At 62.2% G+C, this 23,512-nt stretch overlaps 1 protein-coding gene across 12 annotated transcripts in view; it reads left to right on the top strand.

Moving 5' to 3' along the window:
* The window catches only part of CUX1 (cut like homeobox 1), a 318,547-nt gene that overhangs the window by 223,136 nt on the left and 71,899 nt on the right, over positions 1–23,512 (top strand). For 7 of the 12 annotated variants that reach the window (XM_062179575.1, XM_062179572.1, XM_062179570.1 and 4 more), the window contains exons 9-11: positions 10,642–10,690; positions 17,806–17,910; positions 22,752–22,934. In XM_062179575.1, the coding sequence (XP_062035559.1) occupies positions 10,642–10,690; positions 17,806–17,910; positions 22,752–22,934 (337 nt within the window). Of the gene's footprint in view, positions 1–10,641; positions 10,691–17,805; positions 17,911–22,745; positions 22,935–23,512 lie in introns of all 12 variants that reach the window. The other 5 variants (XM_062179574.1, XM_062179573.1, XM_062179565.1 and 2 more) reach the window with 1 other exon arrangement.

The following is a 23,512-nucleotide window of genomic DNA, read 5'->3' as shown; positions in this document are numbered from 1 at the left end:
CCGGTCCTCTCCCTTCCCTGTTGAGAGAAGGAGTGTCCCTGCTAATTCCCCACGGAGGATGAGGGAGGCCGATGGCCTCAGGTGTCCACCCCACCCCCGTGAACCCAATGGGACCGGCTTTGCCAGTCCGTGTGCTCGGAAGCCCTGGACCGTGTTCAACTCTCCTGTCGGAAAAGCAAGTTTCAGGGCTGCCCTCGGTCTGCCGCTCTTCATTCTCATATCCTATAGAGGTTCTCGCTTGTCACCTAAGACAAGCCCAGGCTTGCTGTGTGTTTATCTCTTTGCCTCTCCTGTTACTTCTCCCTGTCACTGCACTCCTTGGTATACCCGTGAGCCCGGCCAAAAATTGGGCTTCAATTAGCCTCTTTGGAGAATTGAGTCTCCCTCTGCCATTTCACTCCAGGTTTGTTCCTACTGGGTTTTGTTAGATTTGTTTTTCCAAACGCGCATTTTATTTCTGCGGGTGAACTCGGCCTGCCGGCTCCGTCCGCGTTCTCGGGTTAACCGCGTCTGTGTCACGCACCCCCGATCGGCTCCCGGTGGGGGGCTGGCTGTGCCGCCCACCCACCCACGTGCGAGGGTCTTCTGAGAACCAGTGAGCCCCAGGCAGGCTGGGAAGAACCCCGGGTCTGAATGTTCTCCCTGCCCTCATGCTGTTATTACACGTCTACCACGACGGCAAATTACACCCGTTAAAGCCACCACCCGGCGCGCGCCTGCACATCCACAGGCAGTGGCTGTCTGGCCGGGTAACCAGCCGGCGACAAGAAGCCTCCGCCACAAGCACATGCCACAGATTCTGCACACACTTGAGGTGTGCCTGGTAGAGCCCGGGGTGACCCACGTGGACAAGAACGTCCTTGTCATCATGTCTCTGTCCACTGTGCTAACCCCAGGGTCCTCCGGTAAGCTAAGCCTGGGAAGCACCCTGCCCCTGGCATTTGAAAAGCGACTGAACCCTGCTCCGTGTGCGGAGCGAGGGATCGGAGGCAGGGCTAAGCCGCAGCGAGACCGCCCGCGTCCCAGGCGGGATGGCTGCGTCACTGAAGTCGCCCAACCAGGAGCTTCCAAGAGGGTCCCCTCCACAGGGAAATTTCCCCAGGGCACCAGGAAGGCTGTCTAGGTCGCTGCTGTTCTGTGTGGACTCCCATCACTCCTCCTCCACAAAGTCTTGGAGGTCAGCAAAGGGGTCCACCCCAGGAGCCGGCTCCGGAGCCTGGGGGCGTGGATCCAACAGCTCGGTGAGCCGGGGTGGCTGAGACGGCGCCTGCCAGGGACCCTTCTCAGACTCCGCTTTGTTCCGACAGCCCCGTCTCCTGTTGGCTCGGCTACAAGGGAAAACTTTATGTTTCAATTAACCTTTCTGGTGTTTTTTCTTCCCCCTCCAATGTCTTAAGTATCGTGAACTTCCTTTGTGGTATTTTAGTGATTAGACAGGATGGAGGGGGTTCTTAAAGATTCCTGGCCAAAGCTGATGATGTCAGGATGAAGGGCAGGGGCGGGCCTGGTGGGGCCAGCAAGTCTGCCCCGTCGGAATTGTTTATCTAAGACTCCTCGAGTAGAAGAGGAACCGCTGAATTATTCATTCTCATGCTGCCCTAAAAAAGGCACTTAACGCGGCCGGACTGCAGACTCTCGGTGCCAGCGAGAGGAAGAGGAAGATGCGCAGTGTCACTTCCCAGCCCAGCCTGGTGGAGGAAACCGCGGCGGACTAAAGTGCGGGGAGGCGTGGGCCCTACAGCGGGTGGCGCTGGGAGGGGCTGCCGGGCAAGTCTCAGGCTGTCCGCGTCACAAAGCGGCGTTCGCAGACGATGGGACAGCCGGCCTTGGTTAAAATCTCTTAAAACTGTGCGACCCTGGAAACAACGGCCTGCCCTCCCGTCCCGCCGACCCCACTGTCTGTCCCTGCTCCCCAGCGTAGGCTGGCTGAGCCCAGGGGACAGGAGCCAGGCCCCCTGAGTCCTTGTAGCTGCCCGGTGGCCTGGGCTCTGGTGGGCAGGCAGGGAGCACCGGGCGCCTCCATCTCCTCCCTTCCCTCGACGGAGCAGCCGGCCAGGAGGGTCCCCGTCCCGCCCATGGAGCGTGGGACTGGGCTGGCCCGTCAGGAATCGTGTTCTTCCTAGTCTGAGCTCACCGTCGTCTTGCACGTCCTAGAACATGAGCATGTGTGAGTGTGCACATGTGTGCCCGCGTATGCGTGTCAAGTTTTAAAGCCCCTCCCCCTCGCAGAGAGGGCGCTTCTCGTGCCGTGTCCGCCCCCGACAGGTGGCGTCTGAAGTTAGCAGAGTGTCCTCCCTGTGGCCCTGGCCGCCCCGTCCTCCTGCTCCAGTGTCTTCCCGTCTCTGCAAACCACAGCGGCAGCTGCTTGGCTAGACTGGCCGGCTAACAGGTGGGAAGGGGAGCGGTGAGAAGCTGCGGTGTGGCCTTTGCTGGTGTCCTTGTCCCCAGAGGGTTTTCCCAGATCCGCTTCTTTTATGTTGAATTCCGGTCACACATGGGAGGGCAGACTCCCGCGGAGCGACCTCAGGCCCCTAGCTGGGCGCTGCCCCGCCCGGCATCTCCCGTCCTGGGCGGGTCCCGTCTCACCTGCCCCCGCTCCTGTGTCCACGGTGGCTCCCTGCAGATCCTTGCGTTTCATCTCCAAACCGCTGAGCGCCAGGACTGTGCTTTGTAAATACAGCCGCGACCTCGTTATCTCATCACACAGTGACTGTCACGTGTGGATTTCCAGCAGCCCGCCTGTGCCTGGCCAACAGGCGGCCCCGATGGCCGGGAGTGGCTCGCGTGCTGACGGGCTTGAATGGGGTCCAAGTGAGACCTGTGCATTGCACTGGGCTGGTTGCCGCTAAGTCCCATTCCTCTTCTAGATCTTTCCCGCTCCCCGTGTCTTTCTCTTCTCCTGTGACCTCTCTGTGCAAGACTTCTCAGCGTCGCTTGCCCGCAGGAGGTTCCCCATCCCCAGATGGAGTCCCTCGGGCTCCTCTCTGGGCTAAAAACTGTTGGCTTGGCCGCGAGCGTCCCGGGTCCTGGAGGTTGGTTCTGTCTGGAAGAGAAAGGCGCTGACTTGCACCTGCCAGCTGTCCGCGGCCTTTTCCCGCCATCAGGGTTCTCAAGGCTCCCAGGGAGAGGCCGAGAGGCAGCCATGGCTGCGTCGCACGCCGGTTACCCAAGGCCTGGGTGGGTCTCGGGCACAGAAGCAGAGTGACCTGGCCAGTGTCACGACCTCATGCTCGGGGCCACCGCTGTGCCCGAGTGACAGTCACAGGGACCCGCTGGGGGTCGGACCAGCCTGCCCGCACTGCTTAGTGCGGCGCGTGGCTTCTTCGTGGGTCTGCGCAGATTCAAATTGAGCTCCGCGGGGGTTTTATTCATTTCACAGGAGCGAGTCTGAGCATGGGGCAAAGAGCACTTTTCTTCCCATTTGGGGCTGAAAGGATCAGAGGTAACTAACCCTGCTTTTCATTGATATGCTCCATCATTTAAATTTAATATGATGGTCATTTAAAAAACAAGCCGTGGTTCTGACCACTTAGCTGTCTCTCGGCACCCACCTCCGGCAGAAGTTAAAACCACTCTTTTCCTGGGAGGTCAGGCTGCGCCCCCACCATCGTCAGGGAGGGGCTGGGGACCCTCCCTCCACTCCTGCCCGCAGAGGTGGCCTAGCTTTGCCGGTCACCGGATTGAGGGTTGTCAAAAGCCCCCTCCTCCGCTTCCCCATCCGCAGGGGTGTGCTCAGACCCCGCCTCGTGCCCGGCACCCACTGCAGTGGGAAAAAAACGTAAGCAGTGGCCAGGTCACCAAGCCCCTCCTCCAGTGGGCAGAGGGAAGCCTCGCCCCCGAGCCTCGTGTGTTGTTCCCAAGGCTGCCATCGCCTGGTTTCTCACAGACCGTGAGAAGTGAACCGTAAGTGCGATAAGAACACAGCAAGTAGAAGGCACAGAGCGGGGCTGTGGGGGCCTTGCCCAGGAGGGCCATGGGGCTGAGACCTGGTGGGGACAGAGGCCACCGTGGCTGCAGGGACCTGCGGCTGGGGACAAGCATGGCAGCGTCAGGACTCAAGACGGGGAGCGTGCTATTGGCTGAGCTGCAGGAGGAGCACGCGTGGCCTCAGTGCTACTAGCAAATGATGGAGGAGCACGTGCGGGGGCAGAGGCTGGGTCACAGGCAGGGGTGGGCAAAGGCGGTGCTGTGATCATCCGTGGCCCTGCCGCTCCCTGCAGGTCCGGGTCCACAGCGGCTGTGGGCATCCAGACCCCCTGGCGGCACGCTGAGGCTCTGTGGTAGAGCAAACTGGCGGCTGGCAGGCTGGATTTGAACCTTGAGCCCTGTGGAGATGCTGCTCAGGGCAACCCCCCCCAGCCCCTCCCCCAGAGGAGGAGCTGGTGAGCGGCCCTTCCAGGGCCCAGTCGGGGTAGGGCACTTGGGTGGGGGGGGCCAGCCTGCAGGCCCAGTGGGTCTCGGGTTTGCAGGCTGGCACCACTCACTCTGTCCCCGAGAGCAAGAAATCTCCTAGGACAGAAGAAACCTGAAGGCCAATCTCATAGATAAATATTTGTGACAAAATACTAAATAGTACATTAGCTAAGGAACCCAGGAGCTGGTTCAGTGCGTCCTGTGCCACGGCCAGGCCGGACCGTGCAGAGACCCGCCCACCTCATTCACCACGGGCAGGGCCGTTTCTTTAGCTCTGGGAGTGCTTCCGAGACACTTAATGGAATCGATACCCACCTCGTATGAAAAGTCTTAATAAAATAGGAGCAGTTGGGTATTTCATTAGCAAAACTAAAAGCATAGTTAGTTCAAGCCAGAACCCAGCCACATGATGAATGGTGAGCCATGAGACCCCCTTAGCCTTCCGGTCAGGTCGCAGACAGAGGCCCCCGGGGTCATCCTCGTGTTGAAGCGCGGTGCCGTCACCCGAGAGAAAGAAAGAAGGGGTACGGAGCAGAGCGTGGGCATCTGGCCGGGGGGTGACCCTGCCTGCCGGGATCCCGCACTCCGTGTCAGGGGGCCTGGCTTGGAGTCCTGGCACGGCTCCTGACTCCAGCCTCCTGCCGGTGCACCCTGGGAAGCAGCAGCTGGTTGCTCAGGTACTGGGTCCCTGCCACCTGTGTGGAGACCTGGATTGGGTGCTGGCGCCCAACTGCAGTGCAGGCGCGCCTTCTCCTCTCTCTCTCTCTCTCTGACCCTCCCTCCCTCCCTCCCAAATATTTTTAAGTAGAGTGGGGGCGTTTGCAGATGAGGCTTGGGCTGCCCAGAACCCAGGGAAATGAGCAGGCCCCCTCCGCCACACGTGGCCCGCCCTCCCTCCACCCCGCTCTTCTCTGCCCAGCAAATTCACCTCCGTCCTCCAGGTGCAGACAGATGTCCCGTCCTCTACGACACTGCCCCTCCCCATGTTCGGAGAGCCCACTGTGTCCCCTCCTGGGGGTCGCAGTACCAGAGCGCCGTGTCCCGCTGAGCTCCCAGAATGGCAGGGGTGCCCCCATGCACTCCCCAGAAGGCAAATGCCAAAGGCCATGGTGCCACTGCCAACCCAGGGCCCTGGGGGTGTCCAGCAGGCCCAAATGATCGGAGACTGCCCCCACGTCTCTCCCCCGGCACGTGATTGGCCCACACCCTTCCGTGGGGGACAGTGCCATGTGGAGCAGGACCCAGGACCACCTTCTCTGTGTCCAAGCTTGGTGCAGGGTGCATGAGGCCACAGTCCTGCCCTGCCTCTGCCCGTGGGGAGTCTCTGTGCCCGGGTCAGCTTTTCCTGTGGGTTTGTCCCAGCCCTTGTCCAGCTCCGTGTTCATGTGTCCACATGGGAGAGGCCACTCCCACATACGCTCCATCAGGGAGAGCCCAAGCCTGGCCTCCGTCACCCCTCCACCCATCTGGTCCTTCTGAACTGAGCCCAGGGAACCCAGTCTGTCTCCTCCATGCTGAGCGAGCCTGGCTGAGCTGTGGGTCATCCTGAAAGCCCACGGGTCAGCCAGCACCCCAGCGGAGGGGGAGACTCCACTTAACACACTGGAGCATTTTAAAAATGTGTTTTGTGGGGTTTTTTGTTTTTGAAAGGCAGAGAGAATGAGAGAGCTTCCTTCCTCTGGTTCACTCCCCAAATGGCGGGGCCTGGTGGAAGCCAGGAGCCTAGAACTCCACCCTGGTCTCCCACAATGGGGGGCGGGGGCCCAAGCACTCGGGCCATCATCCGCTGCCTTCCCGGGTGCGTCAGCAGGAAGCTGGAGGGGAAGCGGGGAAGCCAGGACTCAAATCGGGGCTCTGCTCTGGGACGCGGAGGCCTGAGCAGCAGCTTAACCTGCCGTGCCCCAGGATCTGCCCTGCCCAGACCCCGCCCCCCCCCACCCCGCCCCATGAAGGCCCTCGGATAAAGTGGGGGGGCCTTTGCAGGTGACCTGCGCAGGTCCCCGTCTCCAGACACCGTGTGAACACAGTGAAATCCTTGCTCGGGCTGGTTAGGGAACGATGGCCGGGGAAAAACCACACAGGCCGTGCACACAGTTTTCTTTCTCCCAGGACACTTCTCCCCTGGGGTTGGCTGAGCCCACAGGTGCAGAGGCTGCAGAGACCAGGACCCGGTAAACTTTGTTTCGGCTCCTGGTATCCCTGCGGTCATTTTGGGTGTGGAGATACCGCCTGGCCTCGGTGCCTCGCGCTGGCCCTCGGCGAGCTCGTGTGAAGGTGGCCAGAGCTTCCAGCATGGGTATGACTTCCCTCCAGCCCACCCGGACCGTGGCCCCTTCAGTTCCTCACAAAACGTGTGTGCGTCAGCCGGGAAAAGGCCCTGCAGGGCGGCGTCCGCAGGGACCTGGTAGCGTGAGCTGCGTGTTCGGCCCGGCTGGGGAAGACACAGTGTGGAGTCAGCGCAGAGCTTGGTGCCGCGCGGTTCATAGATCAGGGGAAGCTGTTTTGTCAGCTCATAAGAAGGTGAGAGAGCCGAGTTTTGATAATAAATCATTCTGCTGAGCAGACAGTACGTGCGGCTGTTACAGACTTGGGAGAGTACGTGATTTTAGACCTTTGTCGGGCTGTGGATACCCGTGCGGCCCCCGGCCCTTCCGAATGCAAAACACGAGCCAGCTTTGGAGCACCGAGCCCCACTCGCGGACAGCGCAGGCCCCTGCCTTCCCTACTGCGCTTTCAAGACAGCGGGGTCTCTGGCCGTGGTGCTAAGCCCTGGGCACTCTCGTGGGGTGGGGAGGCTCGTGGATTCACAAGGTCGCCACTAGGGGGCACTCCAGGCGGACCCCACCACCTTGATCTTGGCCTCAAATGCCAGTGTCTTGCACTCCAGCCTTCCAAAGCCTCCCCTCCCATCCCCCACGTTAAAACCCCCAGCCGGTTGGAACTAGTTGTGATTCCTTTGACCTTTTGTAAAGAGTGTCCCCTTAAAAAAACGAGCAAGAAGCGTACACACTTTTAAGATAATAACCAAGGCTTCCCCTCACCCGCGGGATCCCTGGTTCCTTCCACTGTCCCCCTGGGCCCAGCTGCCACCACGGCACCTGGTGTCGAGTGACCCTGCCTTGCGACAGCCCAGCCCAGTGCTGTGCTCGCCCTTTGAGAGCTTGGGAGCCGCGGAGACAAGAGCCGCTCTCTCTGGTGATGAAAGGTGAGCGCCACCATTGTTATCACGGTCGGTATTTTGGTCAGTTGAGCGGTTGCCTAGGAACCGAAGGTAAACTGGCCGGTAGATGGGAAACTGGACACTCGTTCCAGCCTGTGTAGATGGTGCCGATTCGTTGTGAGTGATGTGACGTGTCGTTCTGCATAGTGGACACAGACCACCCCTCCTGCTGCGTCTCCCTGGGGATTCAGGCCCGCACCCTGGCCAGGGGGTTCTCCTGGTGTGAGGACAGCAGTTAGGAGCCTAGGGGCCCGGGGTCACCCCATCCCCTCCCTGTCTTTCACTCAGCAAGAATGCGTGCAGCTGCCACCGGGTACCTGCCTTCCGTCCATGTCCAGGGGCCAGAGGAGGACCGCTCCAATGAAAGACTCCAAACTGGCAGGGTGTGCAGCCCGGGGCCACGGAAGACAGACGCAGCCTTGAAAAACACACCCACAGAGGCGAGGGAAGGTTCTAGCCAGACACCACCCAAACCAGCTCAGCCAGGGGAAATAGGAAGGGCAAGAAATCTAAGGAGCAAAATGGGAAAGATTCCAGTGTGGGTCTAGCTAAAGCACTGGTCACAGCGAGGCCTAGAGCCTTCCAGAAGGCAGCAGAGAGGCTAAGGAAAAAGCGTACCAAAGAAAGGTTGAGTGATGTGGAAGAAGACGAAAGAGAATGGGCCAGCGGCATCCAGCGTGGAGGAACACAGATGGAGACAAACTGGGCCGGAGGAAAGGACGGCGGGAGGGCCCCTGAGGCCCAGACAGGCAGGCTCAGGAGGCCGCCTCCCCGGACGCGTGCTCAGCCTCGCGGCCCCTGGGAACCTCGTTCCGGGCACGCAGTCGCTCGGCATGTCTCCTCTTGAGTCCGCAGCACTGGCCGGACAGGCAGGGGCAGGGGCCCGTGTTGAGGTTAAACCACCATGGGCACAAGTTCTGGTCCCGGCTGCTCCACTTCCGATCCAGCTCCTTCCCAGCGCACCTGGGAAAGCAGCGCAAGATGACCCAAGTACTTCAGCTCCACGTGGGAGACCCTGCTGAAGCTCCTGGCTCCTGGCTTTAGCCTGACACGGCTCTGGCCGCTGGAACCATGTGGGGAGTGAGCCAGCAGATGGGAGATCTCTCTCTCTCTCTCTCTGTCTCTCTGTAACTCTGCCTTTCAAATAAATAAATCTTTTTAAGAAGAAAGAAAAAAGGGGGTGGGGGTTGCCTGTATCCGTTCGTGGCCAACCCTGCGAATTGGCAAACCAGCAGCATTCGGGGGCGGGGGGGAATGAGTGTGTGAATGGAGGGGGGGGGGGGCTTTGAACACGTGACAGGTCCGGAAGCGTGTGGACCTCTGCTGGCAGTTCATGTCCCCTGCAGTCCAAGGTGGCAGTTTTCCGTGTTGACCCGTGTCCCCTTTGTGTCACGTTTGCGACCCCGCACTCTTTAGTGATCCTGGCTTCTCCCCTCTGGAGCGTGTTAGATTAACACCCTGGAGGCTTGCATCTGAGGTGACTGGGAGAAATTTTCCATCACTTAAGCCGCCGCTGCCCGCCCACCCAGCAGGGGCCCAGGCTGGGTTATTTATCTTACCGGGACACTGCTTTCTTCACGAATCCATCCTAAAAATAGCTTCGTTTAACCAGGCCATTGGACGGGCTGCTGGAGACCTTCTCAGAGCCGTGCTGGGTCTGAGCCGGGTACTGTTGCTGACAGATACAGTGAGCCGTGAACCTGAGCCCCGGGTATCTGTTTCCCCATTCAGACTGCTGGGAGTTGATAAGATTGCCCACAGTCACAGGGTGCCGGGGAGGGCTGGAGAGGCCTGGAGCAGGAAACAGCGGGTCGGGGGGCGCAGGTGGCAGGGGGACCGGGGAGCTGGTAGTCAGGCCTGCCTCGTGCCATGTCCCGGGACTAGAGGGCATGGGGCCAGGGCGACCCACAGCACAGCCTTGAGAGAGCTTGCTGTGGAAGTCCAGGAAACAATAACCTTCCGGGCCTGTGCTGCCCATGGAGTGGGGCCGCTGGGGGAGGGGAGGAGCTGGGAGATGGGGCTCCCCGGACTGCACAGGTGCTGCTGCCACACTGGACCTGGCCTGCTCGGGGGGCCAGCTCATGGTAGTGGCCATGGAATGGGCAGTGGGCGGGGCTAGGAAGACAGGCGCCTGGGTACAGAGGGGCCGTGTGTGCAGCGAGGGGTGGGGCCGAATCCTCCTGCCAGCCCTATCCCCAGGACCCGTCCTGCAGGCAGTGGGGCTGAGATTTGCCCCGTTGCTTTGGGGACTGGCCACGCCCCCTCGGTAGGAGGCTGGGCACTGCTGTCCAGCGAGCTGAATGCTGGGACCAAGCGTTTGCCTTCAGCTGACTCTAGGGAGTGCTTCCCCAGCAAAAGGAAAACCAGATGCCTCACGCCACTCCTAGGAGCAGGCCAGGCGAGAACTTCACGCTGGCCCACCGTCCTCCTCAGCCTCTCCCGTGCCCACTGCCTTCCTGGGGGGTTCCCTTAGTCCTGGCATGGTCTCCGTGGCCAAGCGCCTTTTCCTAACAGAGCCTTTCCCCAGCTAGGTCTCAGCCTGGCGAACTTCCTCAAATCCCGGCTCACCTGTTGCCCCCTCTGAGCCTCCCCTGACTGCCTCCCAGCTCCCCCCCCCCCACTGCCACCCAGGTTCCTCTCTCTGAGCCCCTCCTCTTTATCCAGAGCCTCTGCCTGGAGCTGCCTTTGACACACACTGTATTCTATCTGCTGTGGCTCCGCCTCCCCCATGAGCCGGGCGGGCAGGGTGGGGGGAGCTCTGGAGCTCTGTGCCTGTCACCCGATTATCCAAAGAGCAAGGGCAGCCAGCAGGCACCCCCCATCCAAGCCCACCGCCTCCCAAGAGGCAGAGGCGACCCCTGGCAGGTCCCGCCTGCGCGTGCGGACCGGGGCCTCGCTCCTGCAGCCGTGGCCGCTCCGCCAGGCTGTGGACCGGAAACCTGCGTGCTGCTCGCCCCGGAGCCTGCCTCGTCACTCACTAACCCACTCTCTCCCTCTCGCCTCCCTAGGGCCGACGAGATCGAAATGATCATGACTGACCTTGAAAGAGCCAACCAGGTAGGATGTCCCGAGGCGCACACCCGCCCCCGTGCACCCCTCTGGTGCCCCAGAGGCTCCTCTAGTACTTGTCACCTGTACCTGTCAGCACAGCGCCTTGGCGGGGCTCGTGACGAGCAGGGAACTACCAAGTCTTTGGCGCGGTCCCAGCATCTCGGGCATCCCGTGGCGAACCCCCACTGGGAAAGGTTTTCTTGCTTTTGTATTTTGTCGTCCATCTCCTAACCACCCGTCTTGGCCCGAAGCACCTGCTACGCTGGGGTGTATACCACAAAGCTCTATTCTAGAGAATTCTATCGCCCGCCACCCTCCGGCCGGGTGCCACCATGTGCTCTGGCGAGGGCTGGCACTGACAACCCCTCCTGGCTGCAGCTTAGCTGTCTGAAATGTCTCATGTGAATTGCCCAGGCTCGGGGGCTCCTCAGCCACCCCGAAAACCCTTTCCTCCCTCCAGAGTTTCCCAGGACCATGGGACACTTTGACTCAGTGAGAGCCACTGCTGCTTTGAGAAGCATGAGGGCCCTCCCCCCGCCGTGTATTTTCGGGGTTTGCAGGAAACACAGTCCACACTGCGAGGCCTGCCACAGCCTGACCCGGTGTCACCGCTGGGTAGCCCAAGGCACAGGCAGGCATAGGGGCTTGCCCTGGGTCACCCAGGCACCCACAGCCTTCCCAGCCATGAAAGTCCTGCCTGCCGCCCCACGAGAACCCCCGGGAGGGTCCTGTCCCCATCGCTCTCCCAGTGTGGCGGATGCCAGGAAGAGAACTCTTGGCCATGGAGACAGCCCGGGTCCGAAACAGGGAAGTCAGGGGGAAGGGCGTGGAGCAGCGTGGGGGGTCCCGTAAGAAGTGTCGTGTGGGTGCCGCGTTGGGTGCTCAGACGCCACGGAGGCCCCGGGCCCGGCCCACCAGAGGCACCCAGTGGAGGTGTGGACGCAGCCCCTGAGAACCCGCGCGTGGCAGGAGATGTCGTGGTCACCAAGCGCTTTTGCATTGCATTGCTTAGACGTCCCCCACAGCCCCCTCCCGCTGAGCTCGGCGCTGTTAGAATTTCCATTTCACAGCTGGGGAGACTGAGGTCAGAGCCAGGACCGGGAGCCGCAAAGTCTGGCTCCGGAAGCCGTGCCCTTGACCACCACTCCCAGAGACAAGCCCAGCGCACCTGCTGGCCAGGCCCCCTTCACTCCCAGGCGCCACTCCTGGCTCCGAACGGCTGCTGCTGCTTCTGTGACCTTTGTCGTGGAACTCGCAGACTCCGGCCACCGTCACTGACTCAACATTGCTGTGGCCTGAAGTCAGGAGTCCCTGCTGGAAGGAGCAAGCATCCTTTGTCCCATGACTCTCTGGGTCCTGGGTGGGCCTCCCCTTTGGCTGGCCCTGCGGGGCAGGCCCTGGTTGGTCAGGCCCATGGCCTGATCCTGTGACCACAGAGGTCCCCAGAGGCAGAGATGTGGGCGGAGCCGAGGCTCTTCTCTGGGTGCCCCAGGCCCTCCACGGGGTCCTCCTCCCATGCGGCCCCAGGCAGGGCCCAGGGAAAGGTGCACCTGACACTACACTGGCAGTGGTTAGGATGGTAAAGCAGTAGCTGGCACTCCCAGCCAGGCCTGCTGTGAGGACCGGGGGGCGGGGGGAGATGCCTGAGAAGAGGGTGTTTCAGTAGGTAGCAATTCCGAGGGGCACCCCTGGGTGGGGGAGGTTGTAGGGTCCTGTGTAGGAAGTGGTGGTGTGGCTGGGTGGGAGGGGCAAGGAGCCCCAGCCGGCGCCTGGGCTTGGAACGAAGGAGGTGGTGCCAGCGTGGAGTCCCTCCCGGCCCAGGAAATTCTGTTTGGGACTAGAAGCTGCGCTGGAGGAAAACCGCTCCCCCAGGGCACTCGGAGTCCACTCTGTGGCCGGGGCAGGGGCCCAGCACGGGGGAAAGGAAGTTTGGGACTTGACACCAAGCTCGAGTCATTCAGGAGCGTGCGGTGCCAGCAGATGAGAAGTGGGAAGGCCAGGGGTGAGACCTGGTGACTTGTGTGCCTGCAGCCCTCACGGGCCGGCCAGGGGCCGAGGTCTGCAGCTTCTGGGCTTTCCCAGAGGACCGGGGCCAAGCGTGGGGCTGGCGGGAAGACACACGCGCAGGAACTTCCCCGCCTGGCTGTCCTGCCGTGCCACATCTCAGAGAGCCCCCCCCCGCCGCCCGGTCCCCAGAGCTGTGCAAGCAGATGCCAGCCAGCCCTGGCTGGGAGTTAGGCACCCAGGGGACAGAAAGAAGATTAAGCGCGTTAGTCTGATGGGTCCCTTCTCACCTGAGGTTCAGAATTTCACGGAGATGTTGCTGAGCCCTGGGGACGACCCCTGCATGGGAAGGACCTCAGCCCCGCAGTGCTGGGTGCTCCCCACGGGGGTGGGAGGGACAGGAAGCGAAGGCCTGGCAGCCAGGAAGGTGACGCTGGCCTGGGCCTTCTCCTGGGAGGGGGCCTCCCCGGGGCAGGGGGCGGGAGGGCGCTGGTGGGCACAGAGGGGTGTGGCGAGCCCAGGGCAGGAGCCAGGCGGTCCAGGCCTCCACGTGGGTTCCTGCAAAGGATCTGGCCAGGGTTGGGGGGAAGACGTGATCCTGAGAGCGGCAGGGAACCCTGGCTGGCTCGAGGCGTCAGATCGGAGCTGTAGAAGGCACGCTCTTCTGTCGGATTGGCGAAGCCAGTGGGCAGGAAGACCAGGAGCCAGGAGAGCAGTAGCCGTTGTGGCGGTGGGGGTGGGGAGGGGCTGGGCAGGAGGGGGGCTGCCCGGGGAGCGCCCCCCACACACAGTACAGGCGCAGCGAGGCGGACGGCCACCCTCCCATCAGGGGGAGCCCCAGGGGGAGCCCCAGGAGGAGCAGTTTCCCAGTTCACGGGCACACAGCATTGGTTTTGCACTAGGGTTATGGTCAGGACGCTCTGCTAAGACCTGAAGCTCTGTTTCATGGCTGGCGCGCTTCTGTTCTTGTCGGGGAGGAGCAGCTGGGGCTAAGCCGGGGCGTCCCTGGCACCTGTCGGCTAAACTTCGGGGCGTTTGCATTGATCCTCACTGTCTGCATTGGTAGCAGTAAAGGTTAGAGCCTTGGCGACTTGGCCGGGAATAAAGTCTCGACTTGGCCGTTGGAGCTGTGGGTGTAGTCCTGCCCTGGGGGCTTCAGTCCTTCTCCTTCCCTGCCCCCAGCCACCCCCGCAGTGGGGCCAGGAGGAAGTCAGTGAAGTGGGCTGTCTCTCTCCCGCGAGGCCGCCTGGTGTTCAGGGCACAGGACAGCCCTCACGCTAGGGAGCACTGTCAGGTCAAGGTGAGGGCTGGCGTCCATTTTCACCCCCCTCCTACCCCCGCCCCGACCCAGGAGAAGGAGCCAAGCGCAGGGCTCCCAGAAGGCACCCAGAGCCAGGCATGCGTCTCCCACCAGGGATTAGGGTTCTGTTGGAAAGGTCGCTTGGGTTTGGGGTGGGGACACCTGAGTTGGAACTCCAGGCCTGCCGTTTCCCGCCCATCTCCCAGGGCCTTGGTTCTAGGCTGTGGTGTGAGGGTCGTGACTCCTGCCAAGGACCCGCCCATGATTGGCTGAGTCTGCCGTAGGCCGCCGCCATCCGGCCTCCCGCAGCCTTGGGTGCTCCGTGTACAGACGGGGCCCCCAGCCCAGGTCAGGCCCTTTATTGTGAAATGTGCTGGCCTGGGTCTCCTGGAACCCTGGCTTGGCCGCACAGGCAGCGCTCCACGGGCTCGTAGCCACACCCACACAGGGGACTCAGATACCTGGGGACCAAGAAGGGTGGGAGATTGGGCCAGAGACTGCGCCCACCCCTGAACCACCAATAAGGCCAGGGAGAAGGTAAAGCCAGGTAAATCAGGTCAGGGAGGCCGGGGCCCTGCCCTCCAGGGCGCACGGTGAGGATCCCCCCATGCCTCAGCTTCGGTTCCAGGGGAGGAGAAAGGCACCTCCCTGGGGAGTTCCTGCCCCGTGCCTGCCTCTCCATCCTGCCCCAGGGGCCTGTGGCCCTGCCGGTGCTCCTCCGGTGCCCACTCCCGTCTGTCTCTCACCACCGCTGCTGCTTCGTGTTTTACGCATTGAGTCGTTCGGACTTGAAGGTCTGGAACCCACATTCATATCCGTGTGTGCATCACTCCCTGGACCAAGGCCAGGGAGTCTCTGGTCATCCCACAGAGACAAGGGGACACAGGTCCAGCTGCCCTCCTCAGCCCCCTGGAGACCCGAAGCTCCCGCAGGGATCGGCGCCACTGTGTGCTGGCTCGGCTCTGCGGGGAGGAATTCTTGCCGAGGTGGGCGTCGCTGGCTGCTTCCCACCCTCCTGCAACTGCTGAGGCGGCCCAGGTTTACCCAAAGGCCAGGAGTGGCCTCTCCTGATTGCCTCTCAGAAAGTCCCCCCTCCTAAGGTGAGGGATGCAGGGTGAGCCCGGGTCAGCCTGCACAGGGGCTTGCTCACTGTGTCAGCACGGGCTTCTGCCATCTCCCCGTGCCCAGCCACCTCACGGCGTGGCTCGGGCCACCACGGGAGGGCAAGCAGTGCCCTTACCCGTCACGGGCAGCACTGGCTGCTGCGTCCCAGGAAAGCCCAGATCAGTGAGAGAAACCGCCCAGGGAAGGTGGGGTCCTCCCGGGGTTGGGGAGCACTGCCACCAGCGTGCCCTAGAGGAGCCTGGCCGTGCGTCCCCCGGCTCTGCCTCTGCAGGCGCCGGGCCGGGGTATCGGGTGCCACGGACCACGAAGCACCACGGCAGCTGTGGCTGAATTGTGGTCTTGAGGAAGCCGTGGCAACCTCGAAGCAGGTGACCCCCGCGGAGTCCAGCCAGCCTATGGGCACCCCTCGTTCTGCCTAAGCTCTCAGCGCCACGCACGGATTCGTCCCAGCTGCATCTCCACGCCTGCCCCCTGCTCGCTCCTCTTGCTGCCCCGGGGCCTGTGTTTTCCATCCCAGCCACTCCAGCTCCTCTTTGGCACTGGGTGTTTTGGGGGGCACTCAGGGATTAAATCCTGAATAATACATAAACAGAGGGTGGCAGTGCAGGTACTAAATCGAGCCAAACACAAAAAGCCACCGAGGGGTAAGCAGCAGAGCAACCGTGGCCGTGAACTTGGCGGCTGAACACAAGCGCAGAGGCTCCGAGAGTCTGCGGCCTGGGAGTGAAATCGTCAGGGGCAGACGCGTCTCTAGTTCTGCGAGCCATCTGCCTTGGATGAGGCCGGGCCCTGCCCCCCAGAGAGCCCCACGGGCCCCCAGACCCTCCAGCTGAAGGGTCAAGTCCGGGTGGCAGTGCCACCTCATCGGCCGCTGCCAGCGAAGTTTCTCCTTTCCCTGAGCGGGCGTTTGACCCAGCAGTTAAATCCCCGCTCGGGAGGCAACGTCCCGTATCAGAGGGGCTGGGCCAAGTCTGACTGCTCCCAGCTCCGGCTTCCTTCCGACGCGCACCCTGGCAGGCAGCAGGTGGCGGTACAGGTGGGAGACCCAGGTGAAATTTCTGGCTCCTGGCTTCAGCCTGACCCAGTCCCGCCACTGAAGGCTGGAGTTGGATGGGAGATCTCTCCCAGCCTCTCTACCTTTAAAAAAAATGAAAATGCATAAGATTCAAAAAAAGAAGGAAACATCTTTGGTCGTCAAAGAGACCAGGAAATATGTCCAAGTGCTCCTTCCTCCTGGCAGAGCGGTGGGGATCTTAATGCCCCCAGGTTCGGCTGACCAGCAAGCAGAGCAGACGGGTCAGGCGAGGGCGTGGCCGGCAGACAGACCTGGGCTGGCCCATCTGGACATAAACCAGGGCAGATCCTTGTCAATGGAGGGGGGATTTTCCTGCGGCCTGAGTCGTTGAGCCGTTAGCCTGGGCCAAAAACTGCCTTTCCCGACTGCTGGCTGGAGGCCTGCGTAGAGCAGAGAGGTTGGGAGGAGAGGGTCGGGCTCAGGACACGCTCAGCCAGGCGCCCCGAGAGGAGGGCCGGCGGCCAGCAGCCCTTGGAACTGCCCCCGGCGGTGTGCAGGCAGTGCAGGTGCAGCCAGCCCCCTCCTCCTGCAGCTAGAAGGGTGGGCGCGTCCCGGCACTCCCACTTCCTGTTGCTCTGGGAGTTCTCTCCCGGCAGTCACACACCTCCAAATAAGAAGCCACAAAACTGCACCCACTCTGCCAGGCTCTCCATATCCCATCTTTTCTGCCCGGGGGTGCCCGAGCGGCACCTTGAGATGTACATGCCCAGTGTCCCTCGCTGCCGCTCCCAGTTGTGGCTATAAAACCGGAACCAGCCTCTTAGCTGCTTCTGCAGGAGTCCTGTGTGCCATGGGCTTCCATGGATGGCAGTCCTGGCGTGGTCTCTGAGAAGCGGTGCTGTTCCCATCTTCCCCGTGGGTGGTAGCTGACTCCTCTGTTCCCAGAGGCCCCCTTGGGCCGGCACAGGAGTGACCATCCTCGCTGTCCACAGGAAAGTGCTGGTTTGCAGGAGGGAGAATGGTTTTCTTACAGGCAAAGGATGGGAAGGGTCTGGCCGCCTCTCCTGCCACCCCCGGCACTGCTCCAGGCTCCCCAGCCAGCTGCAAACGCCAGCGTGCGTGTCCGGAACATGGTCTGGCGAAGGGCTAAATATGTCAAGACAAGCCTGGCCGTCGGCGAAGGGGCGGCGTTGGCACAGTGCGTTTCTGGAAGTGCTCGTGCGGGAAAGCAGCCGCAACGTGGTGCCTGGCGTAGGCAGCGAGCGGCCAGACTCTCTCATTCACTGTTTGCCCGTGAGAATCACTCCCAGGAGTAATCCCGCAATAAAATCTTCCTGGTCTATGAGAAGAGGAAAGAAATTGAATCAAAAGACTCTATTTCCACTCGTATTTATTCAGTCTGGGAAATCCAGTGGGCCGGAGCGTGAGTATCAGCAGGGGATCCCTTGCTCCTAGCGTTAAATTACTGTCATAATCGCTCAATTATTTCTTCCTTGTACTGTTTAAAATAAAAATCCATCACATTCTGTGTTTTTTTTTCCCCTAGCATTTATTAGGTTGAGTGTTTAGGAAAATCAATTATCGTCAGTCAGGCATGAATTGATGAATGTTCTCGTAATAATCGTCAGTTGTGAGGCTGAGCGCACGTTCTCTCTCGCCCCTTTGCGTTTCTTCCAGAGGGCAGAGGTGGCTCAGAGAGAGGCGGAGACCCTGCGGGAGCAGCTCTCGTCGGCCAACCACTCTCTCCAACTGGCCTCGCAGATCCAGAAGGCGCCAGACGTGGTGGGTAGCCGCGGCCCCGCAGGACGCCAGCCCCGGCCTCCTGCGCCTCTCCCCTCTCCCTCCCTCTCTTTCCACCGGGGCCGGCCTGCCTGCTTGGCGGGGAGTGCGTGTCACAGCGTGGGGCTGGAACTTGTCAAAGTCCCAGGGAGCCGCTCTGCCGGTCGTGCCCCGGCTCCACGGTCACCCTGATGTCCACCCGCCAGGCGCCGAGGTGGACACAGGCGGCAAGAGAGGGAGCGTTTTCCCCAGCTGGCCGGGGCTGCCTGCCAGCCGTGGGCGCAGGTCCCCAGGGGCGGCCCCTGAGTGACGCAGGGAAGGCGGTGGGGGGTGTTGCACTCGTGGACGGGGCCCTCCAGGAGGAGGATGGGGACTTGGGACAGCCGCATGGGCGGCGAAGAGGCAGGGGACAGGATGTCGTCCAGAAAGAGCCGGGCACAGCTCTTGTCCGAGAGTCCACAGAAGCGGCTCCAGGCCACAGCCTTCCCAGCCGGCCTGATCCAGATGGCTTTGAACGACCGATTCCCGGGCGCTTCCCCTCAACTCAGTGCCACTGCAGGGAGCAGCGTGGGAACTGGGACCATGGTGCGGGGAGCCAGGCCCCAGCGCTGCGGCCTCTCCGCGGGTGACCTGCAAGTAGCTCAGCTTCCCAAGTCTGACGAAGCGGGGCTCTGGAGTTAGGAGCGGAGCGTGCAGCCCGAAGCCTCGGCAAAGCTCAGCGCCGCCGCCTCTGCCTGGAACCTGGCCTGCTGCCCCCGGCTTCCAGGCCCACAGCTCCGGGGAGCACTGGCAGGGGCAGGTGTCCTGGGGTTTCACAAAGACGCCGGGGCCTCGCTGAAGGGGGACCCCAGGAGAACCACGGAGTGCGGTCTCGTCGGGCAGACTTGCCGCCGAGAGAGTTCGTCTGTGAGCTTGACAGCTGTTATCCCCGGGATCCTTTCATGTGGATCAGAGCTCAAAGGCTCCCGGAACCCAAACACCTGCCCCACGGCACAGGAGCCATCAGCTGGGCCAGGCCCGAGTGGACTTTACCAACCCCAGGCCAAGGCTTTGAAATTATTCCCCAGGAGTGAATCTAGAACAAAGTGTCGGTGGCTAGACCCGCCCCCCCAACACACACTTTCTTTTATTAATTTCAAATGTGGATATTTGTTTCTGAGACACAGATAGACCGATAGCTCCCATGCGTTGGTTCAGTCCCCAAATGCCTGCGGCGGCTGGGGGCTGAAGCCAGGAGCAGGAACTCAACCCAGGGCTCCCGTGTGAGTGGCAGAGACCCAGTCCCTTGAGCCGTCACCACCGCCTCCCAGGGTCTGCCCTGGTGCGAAGCTGGGGTCGGGACTCTGAGCGAGGTATGAGACCCAGGATGCGGGCACTGGGCGAAATGCCTGCCCCAGGACCCCCTTTCAAGAGTGGGCTTTCGTTTTCCTCCTTCCACATGAAACACGAGGGGATTGAAGTATCGGAGGACGGAGAGGAAAGATGTCTACTTAAGGGGCCGTCACGTCCTTCGGACTTGAGGACTCTGGTGCTTGGTTTTATCTGAAATGGCCCCTTGGCTCCAATCCCGGCTGCTCGGCAGAGTCTAAGGTGGACGGGGCCAAGGCAGGAGGAAGCCCTCAGGACCGGGGTCAGTGGCTTCCCTGGACCCACGGAGGGAGCCCTGCATTTGCGCCTGTGCACACGGGGCTGCTGGGCACCGTGTTTGGACTGAAGAGAATTCTGGCACCATCCCGCGCTGCAGGAACCCAAACACTGGAGGAGGAAATGAGTGTTTTCGCAGGTAGAGTGAGCGGTGGGTGCGAAGGCTGCCCCGGCACTTCATCATCGCTCAAGTGCACTGTTTACCTGGCGCCCGTTCAGTCTTCCCGAGCAGCCCCGGGACTCCCCTCGGCACGCATTCCTGCACGCCCGGGGAGTGTCAGACACGGGAGACCGGGCCAGCGGAAGAGCGGTGTGTTGGGCTTGGCTGGCAGAACGGGGCGGAGAGACAGCCGAGTCTGCCGACGGAGCAGCGGCCCAACCCCAGCCGCTGGGGGTCGGCGAACAGGCCGGCGGAGCTCCTGCCCCGAGCGTGTTTCATCGCCACAGGCGCTATGGGGGCGTTAGAGTGGCTTTACAGGTAAGGAAACTGAGGCTGGGGGCTGAGGCGCCCGCCCAGTGCCCCACCTGGAGCCGGAGCCTCGGCTGTCCTTGTCCTGCGGCCCAGCCACGCCCTGCTCCTCCTCTCGGGCCTCGTGGAGAGACTGTGGATGCACCTGCAGTCAGATGTGAGCCCAGAGCTCTGGGAACCACATGCGGCCACCTTCTAGGACCCGGAGAGGCCGTCACATGGAAGACAGACGGAAACAGCCAGCTGGATGGTGGCAGAAGCAGAGGTGACGACAGGGAAGAAGTGACACCGGGTCCTGTTCCCTCACCTCACCGCCTCGCCCAGTGCCGTCCACAGAACCGCCACGAGCAGCCCAGACCCCAGGCGCTGGCCTCTCGTTCAAGTGTAACAGGAAGATGGCTGCAGGAGGAGAGACGATGATGCCACGGGTCAGCCTCCAGGGTCTGGTGGCCCCAGGAGGATACAGGGGTTGGTTGTGCAGCTCAGGGTGAAGTACTTGATCCCGTTGGAGCAAGGGAGGCGAGTGGGCAGATCTCGCCCTTGGTGACACCTGTTTTCTCGTCACCTGTAGCCCTCGGTCCTTCCCCACATGTTTTACGCTCTGCTGAGCACGCCTCCCGAGGTCCCTAGGGTCCCCCACCCCCCTGTGAGGAATGTGGGCCGCCCCTGCTGGGCTTGGGAGCCTGAGCCATGGGAATTTCCACCCGAGGGCAGACTGGTGGGTCATCACCCCAGCCGTGGGGCCGCGGGGCCTGACCTCGACCCGACTCCGAGGCCGCAGGGTTGAGCCTTGGAGGGAACCCGTCCTCTGGGGGTCCCCTGGGCCGTGAGCCTGGGGCATTCCAGCAGCCATGTTCCAGGCTGGCCCCCCTCCTCCGTGCTCGCTCTGTCCCGTAGATGTCCCCTGGAGACTGCGCCCTCCTGCCAGCCTCCAGCCTCTGCACTGAGAGGTTCACTTCTGTCCCCCGCTCCAGCCGCTCCCACGGCTCTCGCTCGTTCCCAGGCCCTTCCCTGTCGTATCCTGGCGACAGGACAACCAGGAGCGCCCCGTGTTGGAGACGGGGGAGCCAGAGTTCGGGCTGAAGGGCATTGTATGGCATTTGGTTCATGCAGGCAGCAGTGACGCTGGCTGTGCGACAGGTGAGCGACCTGTGGCGCCAGGCTGAGCAGGGACAGCCCTCCCAGCACTGGCTCCCCCAGCTCCCCCGGCCTCTTGTCCGTCCCCACTGCATTAACACGCACCCGCCCGGGATGGAAGGTTGGCAGAGGAGTTAGTTGGGTGATGGGGGTCGGCCTGGGCTCACAGTTCACTCCCGCCGTGTCCTCCTGTCCCCGGCCCCTGCCCCTGTGGCCACTCCAAGCCCAGGCACCTCCCCCTGCCCTGGGGAGCCTTTCCCCATCCGGCGCCTCCATCCCACTCCCTGCAGGCTCTCCCTGCTCCCACCCGGAAATGGAGCCCTGCCCCCTGCCCCCGGCTGCCCTCCACCTGCCCCGCCTCCTGCTCCTCACGGCCCGGAGGTCTGGGCTCCTGGCGTTGGGCCGGCCGGTGTCCTCCCTGGTGGTGCCGTCCCAGCTCCTGCAGGTGACGGACACTGAGTGTTTTGTCATTCCCAGTCTCTCGCAGGCGACAGTGCTGTAAGACAGGGGAAGTGCCTCCCAAGCGTGCAGCTCTTTTCAGTTTGGAACTCTCGCCCTTGGTGCCCGTGCTGGGCTCCCCAGCCCCCGCCGCGGTTTGTGATGAGGCCCCACTCGTGGAGTGCGCACACGCCAGGCAGAGCTGGGCTGGGCAGCATGTGCCTTGTAACTGGGATCGCTAGGGTCACGTGCATGCCCCCAGAGCTTAGGAGGAGTGACCAGCTGATCATACGATGTCGCGGAAACCGAAAGAACAAAATGCTAACAGTCTTGGGGGGTCAGGGCCCTGATATCCCAGGCAGGAGATGGGAACAGTGTGACCCACTGTCCCTGGATCTGCAGGCCCCACAGCGGGCATGTCGTACGTGGGCTGGCCTGGCTGCACACCTGGGCTGCCCCATCTCCACCCGGCAGAAGCAGGACGGCGAGGCCGCGTGTTTGAAGGAGGGGGCGGGGGTGAGGATGTGCCATCGACACTGCAGCATGAGCCCCCCAGCCCCGGGTCTCTGCTGTCGTCACAGGGCCCCCCGGGGAGCGCTGGCTCCTCAGCCCTGTCAATCAAGCCCAGAAGTGTTCCTGCCTCCGGAACGTCGGGGAGCTGTGATTCCTTTCCAAACTTGAACTTGCACAATGCGCGGCTTGAGTCGCTGGGAAGTGGAATTACGGCTTCGACGTTCTCTGTTTCTGAGTCCCTTGTCTCGGTTTTACGTGTTTTCCATAATGAACGTTATGGGGGGAAAAGACAAGTGAGGGTTTTTGTTTTTTTGTTTTTTTTTTAAGACAGATGTCTTAAGAGTTTCTGAGCAAAGGAACAAAACCCGAACAGCTCTTTTAACTCTTTTTTTGGGAAACACCGATTCTGAGGATTTCACCATAGGGCTGGGGGCCGCTGGGGCACGAGCCCCGGTGACTTGGTGGCACTGATCTGCCAGGTCGCAGAGTCCAGAGGGCACGCACTCCCCCAGGGCCTCACCGTCCGTGTCCTGACGTCCGTGTGGTTGCTGTCTCCATCGGCGCCCCCACTGCGCGTGCAAACACACACGCACACCCAGTGCCAGTGCAGTTCTGTCATTTCTCTTCTCCTCCCCAGGAGCAGGCCATAGAGGTGCTGACGCGCTCCAGCCTGGAAGTTGAGTTGGCCGCCAAGGAGCGGGAGACGGCCCAGCTGGCAGAGGACGTGCAGAGACTCCAGGCCAGCCTCACCAAGCTGCGCGAGAACTCGGCCAGCCAGATCTCCCAGCTCGAGCAGCAACTGAGCGCCAAGAACAGCACACTCAAAGTAAGGGCGCGGGCGGGGGCCAGGCGCACACGTCCCCTCCGCCCACCCTGAGCCCCAGAGCCCAGGGCGAGGACGCGAATTTGGGGAAGCATTTTATGTATCTGCTCCCATCCTCCAGTTCACTCCCCAGATGTCCAGGCTGGCTGAAACTCTGGGCAAAAGCTGGGAGCCAGGAACTCAATCCAGGTCTCCCTGTGGGTGTCAGGGACCCAACCACTCAGCCATCACCACTGCCTCCCGCGGTCCTCCTTGGCGGGAAGCTGGAGTCAGGAGCCAGAGCTGGGCCTGACCCAGGTGCTCCCGTGTCAGAGGCGGGTGGTCCACACACAGCTGCCTGCGCCGCACCCCGACCCCGGAGGAGAGCCCAGATGACCCCAGAGCCGAGGGATGTCCCTTTGTCCAGCACCTCACTCCTCGGGCCTGTGCCGCAGCTGAGGGCTCCAGCCCAGGAAGCCCCTCCCCTCCCACGTGGACCCGCCAAGCAGCGTGGTGTGCCTGTGCGCAGACCCCGCACCAGCAATTAGCCTCTCGGGCACGTGTAATCTGTTGACACGAGTGCAGTTGGGAAAACCGCACGG

This window comes from Lepus europaeus, chromosome 21, assembly GCF_033115175.1.
Source record: "Lepus europaeus isolate LE1 chromosome 21, mLepTim1.pri, whole genome shotgun sequence".
In the NCBI taxonomy this organism is placed as follows: Eukaryota; Metazoa; Chordata; class Mammalia; order Lagomorpha; family Leporidae; genus Lepus; species Lepus europaeus.
The sequence above is the reverse complement of the archived record's forward strand: the minus strand, read 5'-3'. Positions and strand labels throughout refer to the sequence as shown.